General features: G+C 45.6%; 1 protein-coding gene and 1 long non-coding RNA gene across 4 annotated transcripts in view; one reads left to right on the forward strand and one right to left on the reverse strand.

Moving 5' to 3' along the window:
• Positions 1-23,851, forward strand: part of ACOX2 (acyl-CoA oxidase 2) — a 30,482-nt gene extending 6,631 nt beyond the window's left edge. For all 3 annotated transcript variants that reach the window (XM_082209731.1, XM_082209732.1, XM_082209733.1), the window contains 11 exons: positions 617-724; positions 2,696-2,815; positions 3,818-3,933; positions 4,401-4,573; positions 6,448-6,610; positions 8,194-8,384; positions 10,860-11,021; positions 12,604-12,709; positions 14,398-14,615; positions 18,147-18,279; positions 20,766-23,851. In XM_082209731.1, the coding sequence (XP_082065857.1) occupies positions 617-724; positions 2,696-2,815; positions 3,818-3,933; positions 4,401-4,573; positions 6,448-6,610; positions 8,194-8,384; positions 10,860-11,021; positions 12,604-12,709; positions 14,398-14,615; positions 18,147-18,279; positions 20,766-20,828 (1,553 nt within the window). In that variant the 3' untranslated portion in view covers positions 20,829-23,851. The remainder of the gene's footprint in view (positions 1-616; positions 725-2,695; positions 2,816-3,817; positions 3,934-4,400; positions 4,574-6,447; positions 6,611-8,193; positions 8,385-10,859; positions 11,022-12,603; positions 12,710-14,397; positions 14,616-18,146; positions 18,280-20,765) is intronic.
• LOC309525369 overlaps positions 1-23,873 on the reverse strand; it is a 202,092-nt gene extending 178,219 nt beyond the window's left edge. Inside the window, exon 1 of the long non-coding RNA XR_014216189.1 lies at positions 21,450-23,873. This is a non-coding gene — a long non-coding RNA (uncharacterized lncRNA). The remainder of the gene's footprint in view (positions 1-21,449) is intronic.
• Positions 23,874-24,624: the final 751 nt, after the last annotated feature.

Here is a 24,624-nt window from a genome sequence, read left to right on the forward strand (position 1 = left end):
AGCCCCCCCCAGGTCTGAGTCCAGGCAGCTCCAGCTGGCATTTTGCCTTGCAACAGAGTGGGCAGCTGGCCACCCAGAAGACTCTGACCATTGGCAATTGCCTGGCAGTGTTTTAGGGGCTCTGTTCCCTGAAGGCCACAAGAGGAAAATGGCTAGTAGTCTAAAACTGTCAAGTTCAACACCTGAGTTTTGATTGCAGGGAAGATCCCTATTTTTTATTTTCATTTTTTTAAAGACAGCTGGAGAATAGAGGTCATGGGGAAATGGGGTTAGCCACACTCAGGGCTTTATTTTCCAGCTGGAACTTGCCGGAACTCAGTTCCAGCAACCCTCAGATGGGCGCAATTGCCATTATAAGAGAACAAGGAAGGCGTCCATGGTGATTTCTGGCACCTGTTTTTATAGAAAAATAGCACCGGCTGCAGTGACCCTGAGTCAAGAAAGCCCCAAATTAAAAATTGAGTTGCCTGTGAGGGTGGAGCTCGCTTACAAAAAAGGAGAAGTTGCACCCAGTCTTGAGAACAGCACGGCTGGGATTTGTGGGCCTGACTAGTGAATGTGGAATCTGCTGGTGGTCTTGCGATGCTCTGAGAAACCGTGTTCTTTGTTATTAAAGGAACTTACCTTCGGGGATTGGAGACAACAGCCACCTTTGATCCTGCGACCCAGGAGTTTGTTCTCAACACGCCAAGCATATCTGCCATGAAGTGGTGGCCGGGAGATTGTAGGTAGCAAACACACTCAGGGGTGGGGCCTTTTCGTTCGTTCTGTGCTTTCGTTGTTTCCAAAATCTTTAAAGGGTGTATTCAGGGACGCGGACTTATAAAAAATATTGGGGGGGCCCGGGAAAGCTCGTGAAATGTAAATAAGCTCATGAATATGCAAATAAGCTCATGAATATGCAAATAAGCTCATGAATATGCAAATAAAGTGGCGCCGCCCCCTCGTGAGCGAATAGGGGAGAGCGTGCTGCTGCCTATTAATCAGCTCCGGAACAGCTGATAGGCGGGAAACCTGGGGCTAGAGGCAGGAGCCCCCGCCCACGGGGATTCGCGGGGGACGGCCGGGGCTCTCTGGCTAGGGCGCGCGGCTGGCTGGCTGGCTGGCTGGCGAGGGAGCAGGTGGGGAGGAGGCGGGGGACGGCGGCGGCGCCCGAGATTATTGGGGGGGCTGAGCCCCCCCCAAATTTTTTTTGAGGGGGCTCAAGCCCCCTCAAGCCCCATGGAGTCAGCGCCTATGGGTGTATTATAGCTGTGTGTTTTAAAAGTGTAAGTGGAACACTGTGAATGAATCCACTTGGTAAAACGTACAGAGTAAAACCTGCTTTCCATTTGCTGCATTTCAGCAGGAAAACACTGGTTTTCCTGGGGTAAGCGCCAGGACAGAAAACAAAACAAAAAGCCATTGCTCGGGAACAAAGCTTTAAATCCCAGATTTGTGTCTAGACATGCAGGAAGTCCAGATGAACCCAGAGTCCCTTCCCAAACCCCTGGCTACTTGTCTTCCCAATCTGCATCTCTAATTGCAGCTTTGAATATGGTCAATGCTGGAATATAAAGGTATCATAGTACCATTATACAGATCTATGGTGCAACCACACTTGGAATACTCTGTACGATTCCAGACACCCTACCTGAAAAAGGAGATTGTGAGTGTTAAAATCGAGATGTGAAAAATATGGAAACAATGAGGAGAGGCAGGACTTGGAGATTTGGAGATATGGTTCAAGGTCCAGACTGGGAAGTCCTGAAAAATTAATAATTATAATTTGGATGATAATTTGGTCTTTTTTATTTTAGTTTTTTAAGTTTAATTGGATTATGATTTGAAATGTTAATTGGATGTTTTTTATTGGAAAATAATAAAAATGATTTAACAACAACAACAAAAAGGAGATTGTGTAGCTGGAAAGGGTTTGCGAAAGGGCAACCAAAATGATTGGGGGGGATGGGAGCAGGTTTTCCTGTGAGGAAAGGTTGCAACATTTTTAGTTTAGGAAGAAATCAAGTAGGAGGGGGCAGCCTAGCTGTGTGTAACATTTATAATGTGGAGAAAGCAGATAAGAGAAAAGTTTTCTCTTTAAAAGAGGTTTAGAGAAATTCATGGAGAATAAGACTGTCAGTGGTTTCTAGCTACATAGGCTATGTTCTCATGTCACTGTAGCTGGGAATAGCAAGTGAGGAGAATTGCTCTTGCACTCACAGGCCTTTGGCCTCATCCAATAATAATATTACTTATACCCCACCCATCTGGCTGGGCCTCCCCAGCTACTCTGGACGGTTTCCAGCAGAACATTAAAAGCATAATAAAACATCAAACATTAAAAACTTTCCAAAAACAGGGCTGCCTTAAGGTGTCTTCTAAAAGTCAGATAGTTGTTTATCTCCTTGACATCTGATGGGAGGGTGTTCCATAGGGCAGGTGCCACCACCGAGAAGGCCCTCTGCCTGCTTCCCTGTAACCTCACTTCTCACAGTGAGGGAACCTCCAGAAGGCCCTCGGAGCTGGCCCTCAGTGTCCGGGCTGAACGATGGGGGTGGAGATGCTCCTTCAGGTATACAGGGCCAAGGCTGTTTAGGGCTTTAAAGGTCAGCACCAACACTTTGAACAGGGCTGTTCTTATGTTCTGAAAATGCCGCTTAACTTTTTGAGGAATTGATGACTTATTTTTCTCACCCTCCATTCACCCTTACAGTGGGACGAACGGCGACTCACGCTGTGGTCTTTGCTCAGCTTTACCTGAAAGGGAAGTCGTATGGCATGCATCCCTTCATGGTGCAGATCCGCAGCCTCCGAGATCATTCTCTGGAACCAGGTGACTTACTCCAGAGAGTCCCGAGACAATTCTACTGGGTGGTGTTTTTTTATCTCTTTCAAGCCTGGCAATGCTGGGCTTTGGCCATCAGAAACAGGGGTGCCTTGAAATCAGTGGTGCCATCAGGGCAGGCTTGGGAGGCAGACATAGAAACATAGAATTGGAGAGTTGAAAGGGATCCTAAGGCTCAATCTAGTTCAACCCCCTGCAATCGCAGTCTTGGGCCCCTCTCATCAGAATGAGCAAAGGGCCCTCTAAATGCAAAAATAAATCTGGTTTCCAACATTATTTTTAAGCTCAGAAAAATGCTTTCATATTGTCATGTGGGTCAGATATATTCATCACTTTTGGGGCTGTGCCATAATAATAATAATAATAATAATAATAATAATAATAATAATAATAATAATAATAATAGTGAAAAATAAAAAAATAAATTGAGAGAAGAATAACAGAGTTCATCAGACACCATTACAGACAGAAATACATTAGCCAATCTATTAAAGTATTAAAATATTATTGACAGGTGCAAAAAATGAGGGGGTGCAAAGGAGGTGGACAGAATAAGGAATAACATTTAGGGGGAAAGGGTCTCAGGCTTACCACCATTTGAAGGTAACGTCTGTAGTCCTATACATGCTTAAAAGGTAAACATGCTTACTTGGGAGTAAAGTCCCATTTGTCTCAATGGGGTATTCTACAGAGTAGACATGCATAGACTTGCACTGTAAGTGAAGTAGTACATACTGCCGTCTAATTTGGGGGGATAAATAAAAAAGAGCTCATAGATTTTTCAGTGCTTTCTGTTGGGCAGAAGAAACGTGTGCTTTCATTGGTGTGCATAAGACCATTAAGTCCAGAGTCTGTTGTTACCTAAGTACATCACTGTGCAGAATGCTGGGTTATGTATCCTGATTTCCAAAAGAGACTTGTGGAAAATCTGCACAATCTTTTAAACCTGTCTGTCTGTCTGTCTGAATCCTTGCTTGTTTTGCTCCATAGGAGTAACTGCAGGGGATATTGGTCCCAAAATGAGCTTTGAAAATGTTGACAATGGCTTTCTCTTGCTGAAGAATGTTCGGATTCCGAGGGAAAACATGCTGGCCAAGTTCTCTCAGGTAAACTTAGCTGTGGATATGAAACAGGTGTCATCAGTTGCACCATAGCAAAGGCCTCTAGTTATTCTCTCATGTGTGGAATTTCATATGGAATCTATCAGGTGGTGAAGACAGAATGTCAAGAATCTTCATGAACTTTCATTCTCTTTTTTCATTTTTTTTAAGAGACTAGTCCTCATAGTGATCGAGGAATGTTTGAAAACAGTGCTTTTTCAGGGTTTATTTGTTTGTTTTAAATGAGGGGCCAGTAGTCATATTTTGATAAAAGTGCTGTGGGCAATAGCACAAAATGGCTGCCATGGGCAGCAAAAAAAGAGGTGACAGAGAAACCGGTGACAGGAAGGGGAAAAAACCACTGTCTGAAAGACATTTGCAGAGTCTGTAAATGCTTCAGAGTTCTGAGTACTGGACTTAAATTTTGCTTCTGCTAACACACACCTCTTTTTTTATTATTTCACAATTTCCAGGTCCTGCCAGATGGCCGGTATATGAAAAAAGGATCCGCACAAATTAACTACCTTACTATGATTGTGGTCCGTGTCCTCATGCTTCAGAATGAAATTGTCCCCAATCTGATGAAGGCATGCACCATTGCAATCCGATATTCCGCAGTGCGCCGGCAGTCTGAGTTAAAGCCCGGGTATGGCGGGAATTGAGGGCTTGGCTCCAGACAGGGATGCATTAAATGCCCTGCTCCTCTGTTGACTATTTTTATTATTGCTTTCCTCTTTTCACACCAACTCTTGGGTTTCCAGCCACTCCCCCCCTCCCTGTTTTCTTGATACAGCTACTTAAACTATTCAGCTAGCAGATGAATTTGCAAATATTGAAGAGGCAGTGAAGCTGATGTAGCCAGGAGTGGGGTGGGGGCCGAAAAAAGGGGGGAAACTAGTGTGAGGGACCGGGTGCCCCAAGGGTCTTGAAAGACCTACATTGGCTCCCAGTACGTTTCCGAGCACAATTCAAAGCGTTGGTGCTGACCTTTAAAGCCTGAAACGGCCTCGGCCTAGTATATCTGAAGGAGCGTCTCCACCCCCATCGCTCAGCCTATACACTGAGGTCCAGCTCCGAGGGCCTTCTGGAGGTTCCCTCACTGCGAGAAGCAAAGCTACAGGGAACCAGGCAGAGGGCCTTCTCGGTGGTGGCACCCTCCCTCAGATGTCAAGGAGATAAATAACGAAACGACTTTTAGAAGACACCTGAAAGCAGCCCTGTTTCGGGAAGTTTTTAATGTGTGACATTTTAATGTACTGTATATACTGTATATATATAAGCCGACTTTTTCAGTATATTTTTTATGCTGAAAAAGCCTCCCTCAGCTTATATTCGAGTGAGGCAGGTGGAGGGACGAGCGGCAAGAAAGGAGCCCTTTCTCGCCACTCGTACCTCCACCACCGCCCGCCTCTCGCAAGGGCAGGCACAGGAGCCACGCCTGGGAGATGACAGCACTGTGCCTCTCCCAACCGGGCTCCTATGCCTGCTCTTGCGAGCAGCAGAGTCAGTGGCAGAGGGATGAGCGGCTCCTTCCTCCTCCGCCGCCTTTGCTGCTGTCGTCGGTGGTGGAGGAGGAGCGAGCAGCCCGAAAGCAGCCCTTTTGGGCTGCTTGTTCTTCCTCCTCCACTGCTGCCACCACCAGGTTTGTGGTGTGGTGAACCAGCTTATACTCGAGTCAATAAGTTTTCCCAGTTTTTTGTCCTAAAATTAGGTGCCTCGGCTTATATTCAGGTTGGCTTATATTCGAGTATATACGGTATTTTTTATCTTTGTTGGAAGCCGCCCAGAGTGGCTGGGGAGACACAGCCAGGTGGGCAGGGTACAAATAATTTATTATTATTATTATTATTATTATTATTATTATTATTATTATTATTACTTTGGAAGGGGACGCTGTTTCCCAAACAGTTGGGGTGACCGTGTCTCTTTGTCTCAACATGTTCTTCCTCCTTCTGTGACCACAGATACCTGTCTTTGTGTTCATGCTGGCTCAGAATTTATTTCAGGTCAGGAAAGACACAAACAGAGGGAACCCTGGATTTTGTGTGTGTACATTAAGGCTATTGAAAACAGCCTCTGTTTAACTCTGGTTCACTGCCATTATCTTTATTTTAAAGGTGTTAGAATGTGCACGTGCAGACTTCAAGTTACCTCCATGTATTTTGACAAGGGATGTTTCCTGGAATGGGACTCGTGTCTGTGGCTTCCACTAGCGCAAAAACTTACTTGAATCAGCCCCTCTACCTGCTGCATGGCCCCCTCTGGCCCCCTAAGCTAGTCAGGTGGAAAATGCTGTCCTGTTAACATTGGAATAAGATCTCATTGCTAAGCCGGTCACCACCTGTGAGTGGATGTTTTGGGGGCATGTGGTTGGGTCAGTTTGTGAGACAGAAATTGGCCGCCCTGCGCTGGCTTTCCAGAATGAAAGAGGAAATGCAAAATGGAAACCCCTTCAGGTAATTGGAGGCTATTCGTTTGCCGTTCGTTTTGGATAATCTGCAACATTTTCTCCCCCCTCAGTGACCGGGAGGCAAAGATTCTTGACTATCAGACCCAGCAACAGAAGCTTCTCCCTCAGTTGGCAACCGCCTATGCCTTTTACTTCGTTGCAAAATATCTGCGGGACTTCTTTGACAGGGGCTACATGGAAACCAAAGAAGGAAAGTTTGACTTGCTCCCTGAGGTAACGTGAAGAAATAAGCAATATCCCTTCAAGCCTTCCTTTAGAAACCTTTAAACTTTGAAAGGTGGGTAATAAAACAAACAAATGATCAGAAGAAGAAACCCAGAAGATTTTGAAATATTTTTTAAAAAAGAAAAGAAGTATCAGGAAGAGGGCTACTTCAGACATATATCCGCATTGCTTGATTTGCAATCAGATGTATGAGGTGATATTTATCTACGTTTACAGTGGTACCTCGGGTTAAGAACTTAATTCATTCCGGAGGTCCGTTCTTAACCTGAAACTGTTCTTAACCTGAAGCACCACTTTAGCTAATGGGGCCTCCTGCTGCTGCCGCACCGCTGGAGCACGATTTCTGTTCTCATCCTGAAGCAAAGTTCTTAACCTGAAGCACTATTTCTGGGTTAGCGGAGTCTGTAACCTGAAGCGTATGTAACCCGAGGTACCACTGTACTTTAAAAATATTTACATGCAAAGCCCATCCAAAGCCGTTTACAACAATAAAAACTCTCCCCCTCCTTATAGAATATTAGTAAAACAATGCTAAAAACAATCCACAAGAATAAAACAGACTAAGAAAAAGTAACAGTTTATTTTAAAAGTGACACAAGTGGTGTGGCTGCTGCAGGATTTCCCTCCTAAACTGATGTATTTTCCCCCCTCAACTGACAAAACTGCTTGTAAAAACCTGGCTGTTGCAGCTGATTTTAGATATTCAGGAAAGGCAAGTGTTACATTCCCTTCAAACTGTGCTGTTTCAAGCTCTGGGTGTTGGCAAAGCCGAGTGCCTCTCCCACATTTCCAAAAACAACACTCACTAGACATGGAAAGCTAGACGGAAACCTTTGCTCCTGAGGTACTTCCCTTTTCACATGCAGGGTTCATTCAGACATGCGTCACCACATTAAAAAAACACTTTTGCCATCTTGAAATGGTCGAGTCTCAGTGGAGCATGTACTCGGTGCCGTCCTCCTGACTGAATTACCTGTTAAGTGAATTTTACCTTTGTTGGAATCTGCAGTTTCAGGGTTTAGTTCAGGGACAGTCATTGCGATGCCCTCCAGATGCCGTTGGACATTCCTGACCATTGACCATGCTGCCTGGGTCTGAGGGGAGCCAGAATCCACCAACATCCAGAGGCCGCCATGTTGGATATTCCCAGTATCATTGATAATGTGGCTAATTACACAAACACAAACCAGAGTTTCTGACGTTGCACACAATCCAGTCAAAATCCAGCACTTTTAAGGGCTCACTGGTGTCCAGTAAAAGGTCTTAATTGGTTTTAACTGACTCCCACAGGAATCAACGAAACTTGCTCTAGCCACTATAGAGCACTGTCATGCTTATTCTTTGGTCTGATTGCAAATAAGTTTTGTAACCTATCCGAAGAATTTAGGACAGGTAACACTCCCGAAGCCATCAAAGATGACCTATGAATTTAAGCTGAGGAGGAGGATAATAGGAAAGGATATAAACCGACAGACATTTCATACGTCACTGGTCCAGAGATGCTGTTCTGTAGAATGGGAAATGCAGAAGTGGTCCTCTCTTAACACTGTTCTTTCTGCCTTAATTCACAGCTTCATGCTCTTGCTGCAGGAATTAAAGTCATCGCTACAGACTACTGCTCGGCCGGAGTCGAGATTTGTCGGAAGGCCTGTGGAGGCCACGGCTACTCTCTTCTCAGCGGCCTGCCTTCTTTATTCACCAGGCAGGTGGCTGGTTGCACCTATGAGGGGGAAAACACTGTCCTCCTCCTGCAGACAGCCAGGTAACTGCACTGAAAATCTATCCAAATCTGTCTTCCATCTTGCTTCCGAGGCCCTTGCCAAAGCCACTTTAGATATCAGAAGCTTTTCCACGATACGTTTCACGTTTTATTTTCATGATTAAAACCATTTATACAGGGGGGTCTGAACTCTGAATTAGACCTTAATTGTTTAATCTGATTATTTGTATTTTGTCTGTTACTTTGTAAGGTAAAGGTAAAGGGACCCCTGACCATTAGGTCCATTTGTGACCGATTCTGGGGTTGCGACGCTCATCTCGCTTTATTAGCCGAGGGAGCCGGCGTACAGCTTCTGGGTCATGTGGCCAGCATGACTAAGCCGCTTCTGGCGAACCAGAGCAGCGCACGGAAACGCCGTTTACCTTCCCGCCGGAGCAGTACCTATTTATCTACTTGCACTTTGACGTGCTTTTTATCTGCTAGGTTGGCAGGAGCAGGGACAGAGCAACAGGAGCTCACCCCGTCGTGGGGATTCGAACCCCTGACCTTCTGATTGGAAAGTCCTAGGCTCTGTGGTTTAACCCACAGCGCCACCCGCATCCATCCCAATCTCCTTGTATTTGTATTGTTACTTTGCACTGTACCTTTAAACTCTACCACAGAGCACAGACATTTCATATGTCACTGGTCCATTTTCTGAAATTTGGAAAGTACAGTTCTCTACATGAGAACTGAAAACACCTAAAAAAACCTACTTGAAACTAGGCAGCCAAAGTTGTTGTGCATGAAGCAACTTCATGAGGATTTATTTAAGGGAGTGCTTGACACTCCAAAATTCTGAAATGACGAGCTCCAAACTCAGCAACTGGGAAAAACTGACACGGATTGCATCCTTTTTTTAGGTGTTTACAGTTCTCATGTAGAGAACTGTACATTCCAATTCAGGGCACATTCCAACTGCTCAGCGGTCAATGCTGTTGAAGCGTATTTTGCAGCCAACTTTCTGTGAGGGAAGAGAAAGTTGTCATTTTGGCCAGAACTAAAACCTCACGCAGACTCAAGAAACAGGATTTCTTAATTTCAGAAAATGGAAGGATTACATAATTTGGTTGTTGCTGTTGTGCCTGGGGACTAAGATAAGGATTAAGGAAAGATAGTGGTATGTGAGATGTTATGGGCCGAAAATCAGGATATGCAGTGCTCAAGTGTGCAGGTGTAACTCTTCTCTCTTCTGCAGACTCTGCCTGGCAGAAGAATGAGTGGAAGAATGATTGACAGTGGAGGAATGGAGTCAAATGTTGGGTGGAGCTACGAGTGAATGATAGGCAGATAACACCACTCTAGGATTATTTTTAATGAAGAGTGGGATTAGAAATCACTTAAGTGAATTGAGCGTTGATTGGAAAATGACAGTTGACTGACTGCAAGAGACAGAAAGAAATGGAGAATGAGATGAAAGAGACAGGCAGACAGAAAACAAGCAACTGTAAAAGAGGATAGCTGTTTTTGAAATACCATTGAATCTTCTGTATGCAATAACTGCTTATTCTGGATATTGTGTTCCTTAATCAATTGTCTGCTTAGCATTTAAACTGTGTTCTGGTCTGGGTGGATTCTAAGGTCCATACATCTCATCCCGTGTGGCTTGTGCAGATGTATTTGGGTAAGAATATAAAGGGAGAGGCCTGCTGGTGGCAGCAGGTATTTTGTGGGAAGTCTGTACTCAGTGGAGTCTTTGAGTGACTAATCTAGTGGCCTCCTGGGGGTGGGCCTTTGTAGGAGACTCTGGAATAGTGATCCTGACAAATATATTTTTTGTGCTTTCTCTGCCAACAAGTAGGGTTGCAAACCCAGCACACTTAAGAATGCAAGATAGAGTTGCTGAGGATTCTGCAGCAGAGTCAATATCCTGAGATATAGCCATGATGCATGTTCTTAAATGGGATGCGGGTGGCACTGGGTTAAACCACAGAGCCTAGGACTTGCTGATCAGAAGGTTGACGGTTCGAATCCCCGCAATGGGGTGAGCTCCTGTTGCTCGGTCCCTGCTCCTGCCAACCTAGCGGTTCGAAAGCACATCAAAGTGCAAGTAGATAAATAGGTACCACTCTGGCAGGAAGGTAAACGGCATTTCCGTGCGTTGCTATGGTTCGCCAGAAGTGGCTTAGTCATGCTGGCCACATGACCCAGAAAAAATGTCTGCGGACAAACGTCAGCTCCCTCGGCCAGTAAAGCAAGATGAGCGCCGCAACCCCAGAGTCAGCCACGACTGGACCTAATGGTCAGGGGTCCCTTTACCTTTACCTTTATGTTCTTAAATATCTTTCTCCCCCCTGGCCTGCCTATTAACTATCCTGTTTTCCAGTTATTTGTATCATGAGTCGTACAGGAACGTTGCCTTATCTGTGGCCTTGCTTTTTAACCGCTGAAAAATAAGTGTTTGGAAACAAGTTGTGTAGTTCAGCAAATGCCTCTGGGATGAGGATGTGGCTCAGTTTTCATTTTCTTTGTCATTAGGTTTCTGATCAAGTGCCTTGGGATGGCACAAAGCGGCCAGCCTCTTCCTTCATCAGTTGCTTACCTGACTTCTGAAAGCTTTGGGAAATGCCAAGCCCAGGAAAAGAGAGACTTCCTCAATCCTGACGTTTACACTGAAGCTTACAGGCACAGAGCATTCAGGTTGGCACAGAGATGCTGCAACCCAACAGTTTTGCTTGGGTGGTGTGTTTTTTTTTGGGGGGAGGGGGATTTCTTGCATGTCTGATCTTAAAGGCACAGGATGATAAACAACAGGAGATCAAATAAGGTGTAATCGTGATCAGGGAAGGCTGTGGGCCAAGTTGTATCAGTCTAACCTACCTCACAGGGTAGTTTTGTGATATTACAATTGCTTCCCGAAACTCCCTTGATGAAAGGCTGATTACATAAGCCCTATTTGAAGGCTGAAAGATACTGTTCCCCGTGACCCTGAAATTACTAGTTGAATGTGTTAACTGTTTTTAGAATGCTTTTTAAAATGGTTTATATCTGGGATTCTCGAACTGTAGTCTGTGCACCACTAGTGAACTGCGAGTTTCATTCATTCAGTTCGTGTCATGGCTGCATTAAAAACATATTATTTTTTAAATTGTATTTTTATTGCTTCTTTTGTTTCTTATGTTGTATTTTATCTTGTTACAATTTCAAATCTATGGGGTGCAAATGGGTAATGCAATAAAATGCAATTTAAGAGCAAGATGCAAATGTTCTGAACGCAGGATAAATTCATCATATAACAGGGGACTTATTTGTACCGTATTTTTCGCTCTATAAGGCGCACCAGACCATAAGACGCACCTAGTTTTGGGAGGAGGAAAACAAGAAAAAAAATATTCTGAATCCCTGTGCAGCAATCCCTCTTGCTGTTCTGGCTTCAGCGATAGCTGCGCAGCCTGCATTTGCTCCATAAGACGCACACACATTTCCCCTTACTTTTTAGGAGGGGAAAAAGTGCGTCTTATAGAGCAAAAAATCTAGAAGCGGTGTAAGAGCTACTATGGAGAGAAGCTGGTACATGTGCATGTTGCCCAAGCTATACATTCATCAAAACAGGGTGGTAGAGTTCTTAGGTGGTAGTAGTAGGGATTGCCATCACTTTAGGCCACATGACTTTTTGGGGGGAAAAGCTCCAACATTTTTTTTCTAAGAGCTGTTTTAATTTGCATGGAGTTGTTTTTGTGTTTTACATCATGGACCATTCAAAACTGGTGAAGACACCTGCATGATACAGCCCAGATTTCTGTCACCTTCATTCTCCCCCATGTGCAGACCAGACCTTTGTTTCTGCCATTTAGGTGCATTTTTTTTAAATAGCCATAAATATTTGCAAAATTGTGACAGTTTTTTGGGTGTCTATAATAGCTACTGAAGGAGCGTCTCCACCCCCATCATTCAGCCCGGACATGGAGGTCCAGCTCCGAGGGCCTTTTGGCGGTTCCCTCCCTGCGAGAAGTGAGGTTACAGGGAACCAGGCAGAGGGCCTTCTCGGTGGTGGCGCCCGCCCTGTGAAATGCCCTCCCATCAGATTTCAAGGAAATAAACAACTGTCTGACTTTTAGAAGACATCTGAAGGAAGCCCTGTTTAGGGAAGTTTATAATGTTTGATGTTTTGTTGTCTTTTTAATATTCTGTTGGGAGCTGCTCAGAGTGGCTGGGGAAACCCAGCCAGATGGGTGGGGTATAAATAATAAATTACTATTATTATTTCAATCTTTCCCTACAGAGTTGCAAGAAACGTAGCTGTCAAACTCCAGGGTTTGGTTCAGCAGGGAATGGCACAGCACGACGCTTGGAACAGGTGCTCTGTCCAACTTGCCCAGGCTGCCATGGTTGGTAAAAACTTTGTAGCTTCACCCACTACTGGCTCTTCTGCCAGGAATCCTGTCTCGTAAACTGCACTTGAAAAACTAAGCCAATCATCATCATCATCATCATCAGTACAGTGGTACCTCAGGTTAAGTACTTAATTCGATCCGGAGGTCCGAACTTAACCTGAAACTGTTCTTAACCTGAAGCACCACTTTAACTAATGGGGCCTCCTGTTGCTGCCTCGCCGCCGGAGCATGATTTCTTTTCTCATCCTGAAGCAAAGTTCTTAACCTGAAGCACTATTTCTGGGTTAGTGGAGTCTGTAACCTGAAGCATATGTAACCTGAAGCGTATGTAACCCGAGGTACCACTGTACTGATGTGTTGTGTTTCATCTAGATCCCATTTTTTAAAAGCCCTGTTTTGTATAAGAACATAATACTGATGTTTCTAGATCTAAGAAGCACCTTGTTAAAGGAGGAGTGGCTAACCTTTGACCCTGAAGATCTTGCTGGACTTCATCTCCCATAATCCCTGGCAACTGATCATTCTGGCCGGGACTGATAGGAGTTAGAATCCAGCAAACTCTGGGGGAGTCTTTTCGTAAACCGCTTTGAGGGTTTTTTATTTTTTAACAATCCAGTAGTCTATACATTTTATGAAACGGATAAATAAAAATAACCTTGCCTGGAGATGCCAAGGATTGAAGCTGGGGCCCTCAGGTGATCTTCCCCCGAACTACAACTTTCCCTAAATGGGTGTGTGTGATGATGAACAGTAGAAAGAACTGACGAGAGATCATTGTGTCTCACTGTAAATCGTTTCGGGACTTTCTGCTGTGGGGAGCGACGCATAAATTCAGTCCACCTAACCCCGCTTAGGATTTCTTTTAAGAGTTGTGGAAGCAAGACCCCATAATAGACAGAGTAGTGGAGTGGAGGTTTTGGGAAAGGAGTGAGGAACGGATTTGCAGGCTTATGCCTTTGCTGTGGAAACACAGGCATGCCAGACACAGCCCCCAGTCATGTGGGAGCACACTAGAGAGAATCAGCTCCCACTCAGCTGGGGGCTGAGTCTGAAAGGCACTGGGGTCACCTTGATATTGGGGTCATATCCGCACCAGGCATTTAAAGCTCTCTTCCCACAAACAAACCTGGGATCTGTCGTATGCTGAGAGTTGTTAGGAGACCTCTCACAGAACCATGTTCGAATCCCCACGATGGGGTGAGCTCCCATTGCTCTGTCCCAGCTCCTGCCAACCTAGCAGTTTGAAAGCACACCAGTGCAAGTAGATAAGTAGGTACTGCTGCGGCGGGAAGGTAAATGGCATTTCCATGCGTTCTGGTTTCCGGCACGGAGTCCCGTTGTGCCAGAAGCAGTTCAGTCATGCTGGCCACATGACCTGGAAACCTGTCTGTGGACAAACACCGGCTCCATCGGCCTGAAAGCAAGATGAGCACCTCACCCCATAGTCGCCTTTGACTGGACTTAACCATCCAGGGATCCTTAACCTTTTTTACCTTTATAACGGTGCTGTGACCTCTAACAATTAGGCTGGAGACAATTCCTGGCAGCTGTGACCTTGAAATGAGAAACCATATAGCCCAGGAGTGGAACCCGGTTCCACAATGCCAACACTCCCCCCCCCCAAGGTGAGTTATCGCGCAGAGGTGAATGGTGCTTGCTTCTAGCTGTTTTTACTTTGCCAGGCTCACAGCCAATACATTGTGGTGGAAAAATTTGTCAAAGCTCTGGAGACGTTTGGAAAAGAGGCTGCCATCCAGAGGGTCCTTAAGCATCTCTGCGACCTCTATGCCCTGCATGGGATCTTTTCTGACTTGGGAGACTTTGCGCAGGATGGCTACCTTTCTACAAAGCAATCTGACATGGTGACCGAATCGTACCTGGATCTCCTGGCTGTCGTTCGGTGAGGTTATCCTCTTTTTCTGCTAAGGGCTTAATGCCATTGGTTCCATGTTTGGAACATACGTTGTGTTGTAACAGTCACTAAACAATACTGTATATGAAACTAGCAAGCTGCCCATCTTTAGGATGGGTGAAGAAGGAGACTCACAGAACTACAATTCCCAGAGTTCCTGGGAAGAGGGATGGAATGCTTAACCATTCTGAGAATTGCAGCTCCGTGAAGGGAATAGGGGTCTTCCTAACATCTGTCAGCATCCTTAATAAACTACACTTCCCAGGATTCTTTGAGGCTCAAGTGGGTTAGGATTGCTTTAAATGTATGTGGCCTTTGTCAATTTGGTATGCTTGAATGGCATTGAAGCTACAAAGCCATTATTCACCCGTCAAATAGAAAATGTCTCTTTGACCTTTTGGTCAGTTTCCTACTCCGATGACGTCTCTTGTGGCTTATTGAGATCTTGTCTGTTTTTAATAAAAACAATCAGATAAAGATATTGCAATAAGCGTTGGCGTTCCTGCTGGTTCTGAAATTTTGAAAAGCGCAGAAGCCGCGACCTCTCCGTTTCCCAACGGAAGTGGATGCCTCAGCACCATCGGGTGGTTTTGATTCAAAATCAGCTACGTGGGCTTTTTAAAGAAGTCAGAAATATTTACTCTAAAGACTTTTATCAAAAAAAAAATAAATCCTTCCAGTAGCACCTTAAAGACCAACTAAGTTAGTTCTTGGTATGAGCTTTCGTGTGCATGCACACTTCTTCAGATACACTGAAACAGAAGTTGCCAGATCCTTCTATATAGTGAGAAGGTGGGGAGGGGTATTACTCAGAAGGGTGGTGGGAATGGGAGATTGGCAGATAGCTGAGATGAGCCTGTTGACGACTCTTAACGACTGTAATAGGTCTTACAGGAAAAGGCAAGGGGTGAGAAGGTGAGAAATTGCTTAGTCATGTATAATGGGATAAGAATCCAATGTCTTTGTTCAAACCAGGTCTCTCCATGATTTTAAGTTTGGTAATGAGTTGCAATTCAGCAGACTTTTATCAAATCGCTTCCAATAAGGAGGGTGACTGTGATGTCATGACTTCACCACGAAGCGTAAAAGCATTAAAAGATAAAGCTATTGTTTGCATGCCATTAACGGATTATATTCGGGATTTACCTTGGTGGATTGAAATTAAAGAGACACAATCTGTAACCGATAGATGGTAAAGTAAATTGTTCTGCTGGCTCCCCTGTGAAACTTACATTTTCTTATTATTTTCAATTATCCCATGTGTATCCCCTTTCATTTGTCTGGGATCACAATATATCTACCCAGCATAGAATAACACTACAGGGTTTATTCTGGGTTATAAAACCCAAAGCAACGGGTGCCCCTGGATATCAAAATAGTACCTTCCATACCTAGCTCTGAGAACAGATTTGTTTGTGCAGTCAAGAGGCAAATTGATTATCTAGTGATGGAGGTAAAGGTAAAGGGACCCCTGACCATTAGGTCCAGTCGTGGCAGACTCTGGGGTTGTGGCGCTCATCTCACTTTATTGGCCGAGGGAGCTGGTGTACAGCTTCCGGGTCATGTGGCCAGCATGACTAATGCTTCTGGCGAACCAGAGCAGCGCACGGAAACGCCGTTTACCTTCCCGCCGGAGCGGTACCTATTTATCTACTTGCACTTTGACGTGCTTTTGAACTGCTAGGTTGGCAGGAGCAGGGACCGAGGAACAGGAGCTCACCCCGTCGCGGGGATTCGAACCGCCAACCTTCTGATCGGCAAGTCCTAGGCCTAGGTTTAACCCACGGCGCCACCCGCGTCCCAGCGATGGAGATAGATATAGCCAAAAGATGTAAATAAAAAGGCAGTAAGGATAGTCTCCTGTCAGACCACCCAGCCTACCAGATATTTTGGCCTACGATTACCATACTTTTCCGTGTATAGGACTAGGGTTTTTTACTTTAAAATTATGTGGGAAACTGTGGGTCGTCTTATACATGGGGCAATCTCTCCCCTATTTTCTTAAATTGGAGTCCCTAAAAATAGGGGGTGTCTTATACACGGAGGCGTCTTATACACGGAAAATACGGTAGTTCATTTATGAGAGGGGTAGGAAACTTATAGATATCCTGCTGTGGCTGAATCACAGTTCCCATTATCCCCAACCACTGGCCCTCCTGGCTGGAGCTGATAGGAACTGGGAGCCCAACAACACCTGGCAGGCCACAGACTTGTGCTCCCTGATTGACAATGCCATTTGATCTAGACTACCGCAATGCGCTTTACATGGAACAGCCCTTGAAGGCTGTTTGAAAACTTCGCTCAGGTAGCCAGCACAGGGCCATTTGGATTTTACAGACTACAAGCTTACCTTTGTGCTAAATGACTATGGGAAGAAAAGAGAAAGCACCTCGCTCCAGGTTTGACTGACTTGCACTGACGGCCAATTTGCCTGCAGTCCAGTTCAGGATCTTGGCACTTCCTTCGAAGCTGTAAATGTTCTAGGTCCTGCTTTAAAAAGAGGGCTCCTTCTGTCTTTGTCTTCATTAGCCAAATTATCAGCGTTGCAGCCCTGCTCGTGCTGTAGCAGGATATTGCTAGAATCCTAGAACTGTGGAGTTGGAAGGGACGTCAAGGGACATCTAGTCCAAGCCCTTGAAATGCAGGAATCTCAGCTAGATCATACATGGCAGATGGCCATCCAACCTCTGCTTAAAAACCTCCAAGGAAGGAGAGTCCACCACAGTGGAAACGGTTCCACTGTTGAACAGCTCTTACTGTCAGAAAGTTCTTCGTGATGTTTAGACGGTACCTCCTTCCTTGTAACTTGAATCCTTTGGTTGAGGTTCTCCAGAGAGGAGAAAACAAGCTTGCTCCATCTTCCATGTGACAGCCCTTTAGATATTTGTAGATGGCCATCGTATCCCATTCTGCCAGGACACTGAGGTCCAGCGCCGAGGGCCTTCTGACGGTTCCCTCGCTGCGAGAAGCCAAGTTACAGGGAACCAGGCAGAAGGCACCCGCCCTGTGGAACGCCCTCCCACCAGATGTCAAAGAGAAAAACAACTACCAGACTTTTAGAAGACATCTGAAGGCAGCCCTGTTTTGGGAAGCTTTTAATGTTTGGTGGACTATTGTGTTTTAATATTCTGTTGGAAGCTGCCCAGAGTGGCTGGGGAAACCCAGCCAGATGGGTGGGGTATAAATAATAAATTGTTGTTGTTGTTGTTGTTGTTGTTGTTGTTGTTGTCCCCTCTCAGTCTCCTCTTTTCCAGGCTAAATATGCCCAGCTCCTTCAACCGTTTCTCATTGATCAATTTGGTCGCCCTCCTCTACGCACATTGCAGCTTGTCAATATCCTCCTTAAATTGTGGTGCCCAGAACTGGACAAAGTTAATGTTTATGCTGCAAAAGGAACAAAAAAGCTTTCTGGCACTTCTAGGGTGCAGAGCAAGTATTAGGGGTTTTATTTGGTTTTTATGGAGTAGAAATTGTGACTCGTATATTGGGGCTCATTAAGTTTCCTTTGCTTTCTTTCAGGAAAGATGCTGTGCCCTTAGTGGATGCATTTGACTTCTCAGACGCTAATTTAAATTCAGCCCTTGGCTGCTACGATGGTCAAGCCTATCAGAGGCTTTACGAGTGGGCCAAGAAGTCACCAACCAACCATCAGGTGAGAGCAGCGCAGGCCAAAGTCAACAGGCATCCAGACAACTTAAAGGAGAGGCCTACCGGTGCTTCCCCGTTTAACGTGAATTACCATATTTTTCGCTCTATAAGACATACTTTCCCCCTCCTAAAAAGTAAGGAGAAATGTGTGTGCGTCTCCTGAAGCCAGGAGAGCGAGAGGGATCAGTGCGCACCTATCCCTCTTGATCTCCTGGCTTCAGGGATAGCATCCCGAAGCCTCCTGAGCACAGCGGGAGCGCTCCCGCTGTGCTCAGGAGGCTTCGCGTTGCTTTTGCTGAAGCCAAGAGAGCAAGAGGGATCAATCCCTCTTGCTCCCCTGGCTTCACTTCGCTGGAGAGCCGCTGCGCAGCTTTCCCTCTCTGCGCAGCGCCCCTTCAGAGAAGCAGCAGGAGAAACGGAGCCCCTTCCATTTCTCCTCCCGCTTTGCTGGAGAGGTGCTGAGCAGAGAGGGAGAGAACTTTTTTTTTTCTTGTTCTCCTCTAGAACTAGGTGCGTCTTATGGTCGGGTGCGCCTTATAGAGCGAAAAATACAGTAATTGCCATGCTGCACTAGAGCAGGGCAAAGCCTGCTTTCCATACTGAGCCAAAATAAAATTTAATTATGGAAGGCACATTTGTGTTTAATCTATGCAGACTGAGCACAAATTAAACATTTGCGTTCAATTTGCATAACTTAATACATATTAGCATTCCACAATGCATAGTTTGGATTTGCACGGTGCAGAATTCTAGACTGTTGTGACAGATTTAGCCCAAAATACAAGCAGCCCTGAGTAGATGGAACAGGGCAGGGAAATGCAGGGGGAGAGTGAGTTTGGGGTGGTTCAGGGCAAGCTTTATTTTTAGGGGAGGGCTGATGGGAGTTTTGGAGAAGGCGGGGGAAATAAGGAGAGTTGAGGGGTGATATGGCATTAGCCACAAAAAAAGAGCAGTGAGTGAAAAGAACACAGATCAGCTGATTCACAGAAGCAGGAAGAGAAGAGAGTCAAGGCACATTTATATAAAGAGTTGTGTGCACTCCACAATGCTGTGCAGAAAGGTGAGGGGGCACACCAAATTTGCTATGGGGCAGATTTGTTTTTAGGAAAGGCAATTTTCTACCTCTGGCGACTATAGTGAGAAGCATGAAAGTACATTGTCAGCATCTAACAATCTTCAGCGCCGCAGTGGGAGCTTAATAGGACTCCCAGCAGCCAACAGGGTGAACTGTTCTTTGGATTTCCCCCCCAAGCAGCAAAACCAGAATCACAGGGAAGCCAAAGAGGGGCACAGCTCTTGACTAAAATCAGAGGGAGAAACAGGGCAGCAGTTGTGGGTTTCCTTTAAACCATGATTCAATAACTGAGAATAGATTCTGCAAAATAGGGAAATCATCTGCACAATTTGCTTAACTGTGCACTTAATAGAATCCAGGTTTTATTGCTGCAGAGTTTGGGCGCTGTGGGTTAAAACACAGAGCCTAGGACTTGCTGATCAGAAGGTTGGCGGTTTGAATCCCCGCAATGGGGTGAGCTCCCATTGCTCGGTCCCAGCTCCTGCCAACCTAGCTGTTCGAAAACACATCAAAGTGCAAGTAGATAAATAGGTACCGCTCTGGTGGGAAGGTAAACAGCGTTTCCGTGTGCTGCTCTGGTTGGCCAGAAGTGGCTTAGTCATGCTGGCCACATGACCCAGAAGCTGTACGCCGGCTCCCTCGCCCAGTAAAGCGAGATGAGCGCCGCAACCCCAGAGTCGGTCACAACTGGACCTAATGGTCAGGGGTCCCTTTACCTTTACCTATTAGTAATGTCGGTAAAATGCAGGCATGCTTCTCTCTTGCATATCTCCAAGGGAGAATGAGACAGCTCAGTGCAGAGCCCTGCTTATTTGCAAGGCTCAGGAGCCTGACCCCGATGCAGTTGAAAGCTGTGTTCCTCCTGAGGGCCTTAGGAGGACATACCTGACATGCAGGCGTCTTTTAATTTTGTGACTGCTGTCACCACCTGCGGTGATCATGGAGCCCAAGAAAGTAAAATCTCTCGCTGCCTCCATTTCTTCCCCTTCTAATTGCCAGGAGGTGATGGGACCAGTGGCCATGATCTAAATTTTTTTGATGTTGAGCTTCAGGCCATATTTTGCAGTCTCCTCTTTCACCCTCATTAAGAGGTTCTTTAATTCATTCTCAGCACTTACTGACCATTATTAGGTGATTTGTGTGGCCTGCATCTTAGCTGCTGCAGGAACACACTGCACATAAGCATGTCTTCCTACAGCGCCTTTTCCAAACATGACCTTCATACTGGTTCCATTGCTGAACTCTGCAGCTGGGCAAGAGCCCATAAGCCCTGCCTTTACCCTGTTCAGTCTTGATGCTAAAGAAGGAAGCACAGGGTTAGACAGGAAGTTGATTCCTCCACAATGGCTTCTGTTTTCTGTCTTGAGTAGCTGACTGTCTATGCGATTGACACTCACTTTCTGTCTCCCCAACAGGACAACCGGATTTTTGAGACGTATTTGAAGCCGCTTTTCCGGAACGCCCTGTCCAAGCTGTGAAAGGAGGAAATGAAGCAGAGAGGCAGCTCCCCTCTCCCCCCGCCCTGCTGCTCTCAAAGCAACACCGACGTTTATTGATTAATGTAAACCCATAAAATGTAGTGGCCGACTGCCTTTTGAGTCTTGTCCATCAAAACATTCTCTGGAGTTTTCCTGGCAAGCGGAAGGCAGCCAGCGAATCTGAACAATTTGCTTTGTTGGTGGGGAGATGCCTTTTAACTTCACCAAATAAGCCAAGTTTTATTTTATTTCGCTGTGCACAGCAGCCCTTGCCGACAAGGTATGTGTCAGCCCAGTCCACCGGAATTACTGCCATGAGATCAGTCCACCAGCCGTTTTCGGGCTGGGATTGGGGAACCTGTGGCCCTCCAGAAACGGCTGAATTACAGCTCCCATCATCCTTGACCACTGGTCATGCTGACCAGAACTAGGAGGAGCGTCACAATTCCCTCCCTTGCTTTAGGATCCAGACCAGGACCAAGGGGGTAACAGTTATACAGAACCCCCTAGAGAGTCAGTGTGGTGTAGTGGTTAAGAGCGGTAGTCTCGTAATCTGGGGAACCGGGTTCGCGTCTCCGCTCCTCCACCTGCAGCTGCTGGGTGACCTTGGGCCAGTCACACTTCTCTGAAGTCTCTCAGCCTCACTCACCTCACAGAGTGTTTGTTGTGGGGGAGGAAGGGAAAGGAGAATGTTAGCCGCTTTGAGACTCCTTAAGGGGAGTGATACGCGGGATATCAAATCCAAACTCTTCTTCTTCCCTATAGCAACTTTATTGATGGCAGAATTTCGGTGACGGCAGAAGGCATTGCTATGGCTCTTCTCAGGGCCTGGCCACACCCACCAATTGATGTCATATGACCTCAAGTAAAGCCTCGGCTGCAAAGGAGCAATTGGGAGCATTAGACTGGGGCTCCCAGTTGTTCCTTTTGCAAGCAGGGTTTGCAATGTAAATCTGGAGCGGAATGCAAGCTGCACCATTTCAGCCAGGTCAGATCCACTTGATGTCATACGATTTCCAGGTGACTGGCAGCGGGGCATGCTTGCCCATTAGGACTGGCTGCAACTTGAGCCAACCAAAAATGATTCCACCCCCTTTTCTTACACACACGTTTCCTGTGTGGAAATTCGCCTGCACTAATGTAAGAAGAGGCATGGAATGGTCCATAATGATGATTCTTGTTTTTAATACTTTCAGGGAAACGTACCTATTCTCCAAGTGCCTAACCAGTAAAGAAAGAAAGAAAGAAACTCGGCAAGGTGCCTTTAAGAACCACCAGACCCTTAGGATGTAATTGTAGGTCTCTCAAACCCACCTCGCAACCTCTAATTTAAAATCTCACTGTGGTGACAGAGCTTGCACTAAATTAAAGATCCTGCGCAGAAAAGACAGGGGTATAGATGTTTTAAATTAATTTCACACAGGCACCAGGCTGGCAGAAGCACACAAGCTGAAATTAAGCTAATGACCAAGTTCCATTTAATCAGCTTGCAAGTGTGCAATTTAGGAAGAGCACTTTTAAGCAAATAAATTGCAATTCAGATGCTTCGAAGTGGGGAAGGGATGCAAGTTCGTTCCCTGCCTATAAAAGGAACAATGGCCTCATCCACGGGCACCTCTGCTAACCTACCACAGTGAATTGTTGAGGATAAAATGTGAGGAAAGCTATGTATGCCATGTGAAGCTCCTTGGAGGACGCAGGGGATACATATGTATCTCACCCTTTTTTTTTTAGTGATAGACTACTACAATGCACCTCATGTGGGGCTTACCTTGAAGACTGTGCAAAAGCTGACACTACTGCTGCTGCCAGGTAAACACATGGGGCAGCAAGAGGGGCTCGTGTGTCACCAATCCTTAAAGCGCTGCACGGTCTGCCTATGAGCTAACTGTGCCCAATTCAAGGGATCAGTACAAAACCCCAAGTGGCTTGATACTCAAGTACTTAAACCAAGTGCCTTCTTCAGTTTCTGTCAGTTCGGGCTTTGAGATGGCGAAGCTGTGCTTGTAGTCCCTTGGAGAGACATGGGTCGTGGGGCCATGATGCAAAGCAGAGACTTCTCGGTGGTGTCTCCCTGGTTGTGGAATTCCATCCTGGTGGAAAGCTGGCTCCCCCCTCCCCCCCACACACACACTGTTATTATTCTTGAAAACTTAGAACATACTTTAGTACAGAGCTGGACTGGAGTTCAGCAGTCTAGGTATCGCCGTCTGTTGAATTGTATTTCATTGCTGATAAGGGTTTTATGGTTTTATGCATATTTTATTTTTATGATTATTGTGCAGCACTTTGAGCTTCTACAAGAGGGGGGAAGGCTGAGGAACAAAGAGCAATAAATAATGATCTTGTGAATAAATTAAAGGAGCGCTGTAAAGGAATGGGGGAATCCTCTGCTGCTGGCGTTTAAAGTTTAAGAGCAAGAGGCTGCATGTGCGACTGTGGTTGGAACGTGAAAACTAGGACTGAGGAGTCTTGGATTCAAATCTACACTCAGCCATGAAGCTCATTTGGTGGTCCTTGAGCTGTCACCTTCCCTCATCCTAAACTGCCTCATTTGTTGTTGTTAGGATAAAGTGCAAAGGGGGTGGAGGCAAAGAACCATGGAGTCCGGGAGGAAAGGCACAGAATAAAAAGGTAATACCCTCAAGCTGAGGTGAAGATGAAGGAGGGATCGTAACAGCTTGACAAAGGCCACCTAACGAGTTTGTAATCAAGCTACAAGTTGAGTAGAGGATTTGTTTCCTCACACTTAAGTCACTGCTGTATCTGTAGCTCATTAATGCACGACGTCAATGTAGCTCCAATGGCGTCATTGAGATGAGTACTTTAAACAAAAAGAAAGTGTCATTTGCAAGTGAAGCTGTTGCCATTGTATAGTTTCCTTCGGAATGCAAGAGGTGATGGGTCTATCTTCCCCACACAATGTTGTTCTATTTTTAAATGGTGCCGCTTGTTTTTTTTTAGATTCTGCTATTCGTACGTTGAAAAATTTTAGCCATTGCAAATAAAAACATGTAATGCCACGTTGTCTTATTGAAATGATTGGTGTTGTTGGTTTGTCAATGGAGACATATATGAGGAGAGAACAGCTTTTGGGGAGGGGTGCAGGATTTATTGGTGCTGGAACCCTCCAAATCTACTGCTAACCCAGACTGAAATACTGGAAAGGGTTTGAGTAAAGAATTAAGCGAACCTTGGATGAAGCTAGCAGGGCCTCTGCTTGATGTTTAGAAATGTTTTTAGTCTTGAGTTAAATTTTGCAGGCCTCCGTTGTCTTCAAATTCCACATTCCCCCTTCTTGCATTCTGTCTTCTGGGATTATTTTATTTGGGAGAGTTTGGTAAAACGGCCGGCTAATACAGGTCCACTGAAGCAGCCTCTTACTTACTGAAGTGGTCTCACAAAATTAATGAGCCTATTTGTAGTAACCAGGCAGCTGTTGCAAAGCAGAGGAACAAGCAAGCTATTTTGCTTTAGTAGTGAAATACAGTGGTACCTCGGGTTACATACACTTCAGGTTACAAACGCTTCAGGTTACAGACTCCCCTAACCCAGAAATAGTACCTCGGGTTAAGAAATTTACCTCAGGATGAGAACAGAAATTGTGCTCCAGCAGCACGGCAGCAGCGGGAGGCCCCATTAGCTAAAGTGGTGCTTCAGGTTAAGAACAGCTTCAGGTTAAGAACAGACCTCTGGAACGAATTAAGTACGTAACCAGAGGTACCACTGTACATTAACAACCCTCTGCCGCTATTCCAGCAACTCCTGCAGCCAAGCTGGTGCCAAATGTATTGCT

The sequence above is a fragment of the Podarcis vaucheri genome, assembly GCF_965113315.1.
Source record: "Podarcis vaucheri genome assembly, chromosome: 2".
In the NCBI taxonomy this organism is placed as follows: Eukaryota; Metazoa; Chordata; class Lepidosauria; order Squamata; family Lacertidae; genus Podarcis; species Podarcis vaucheri.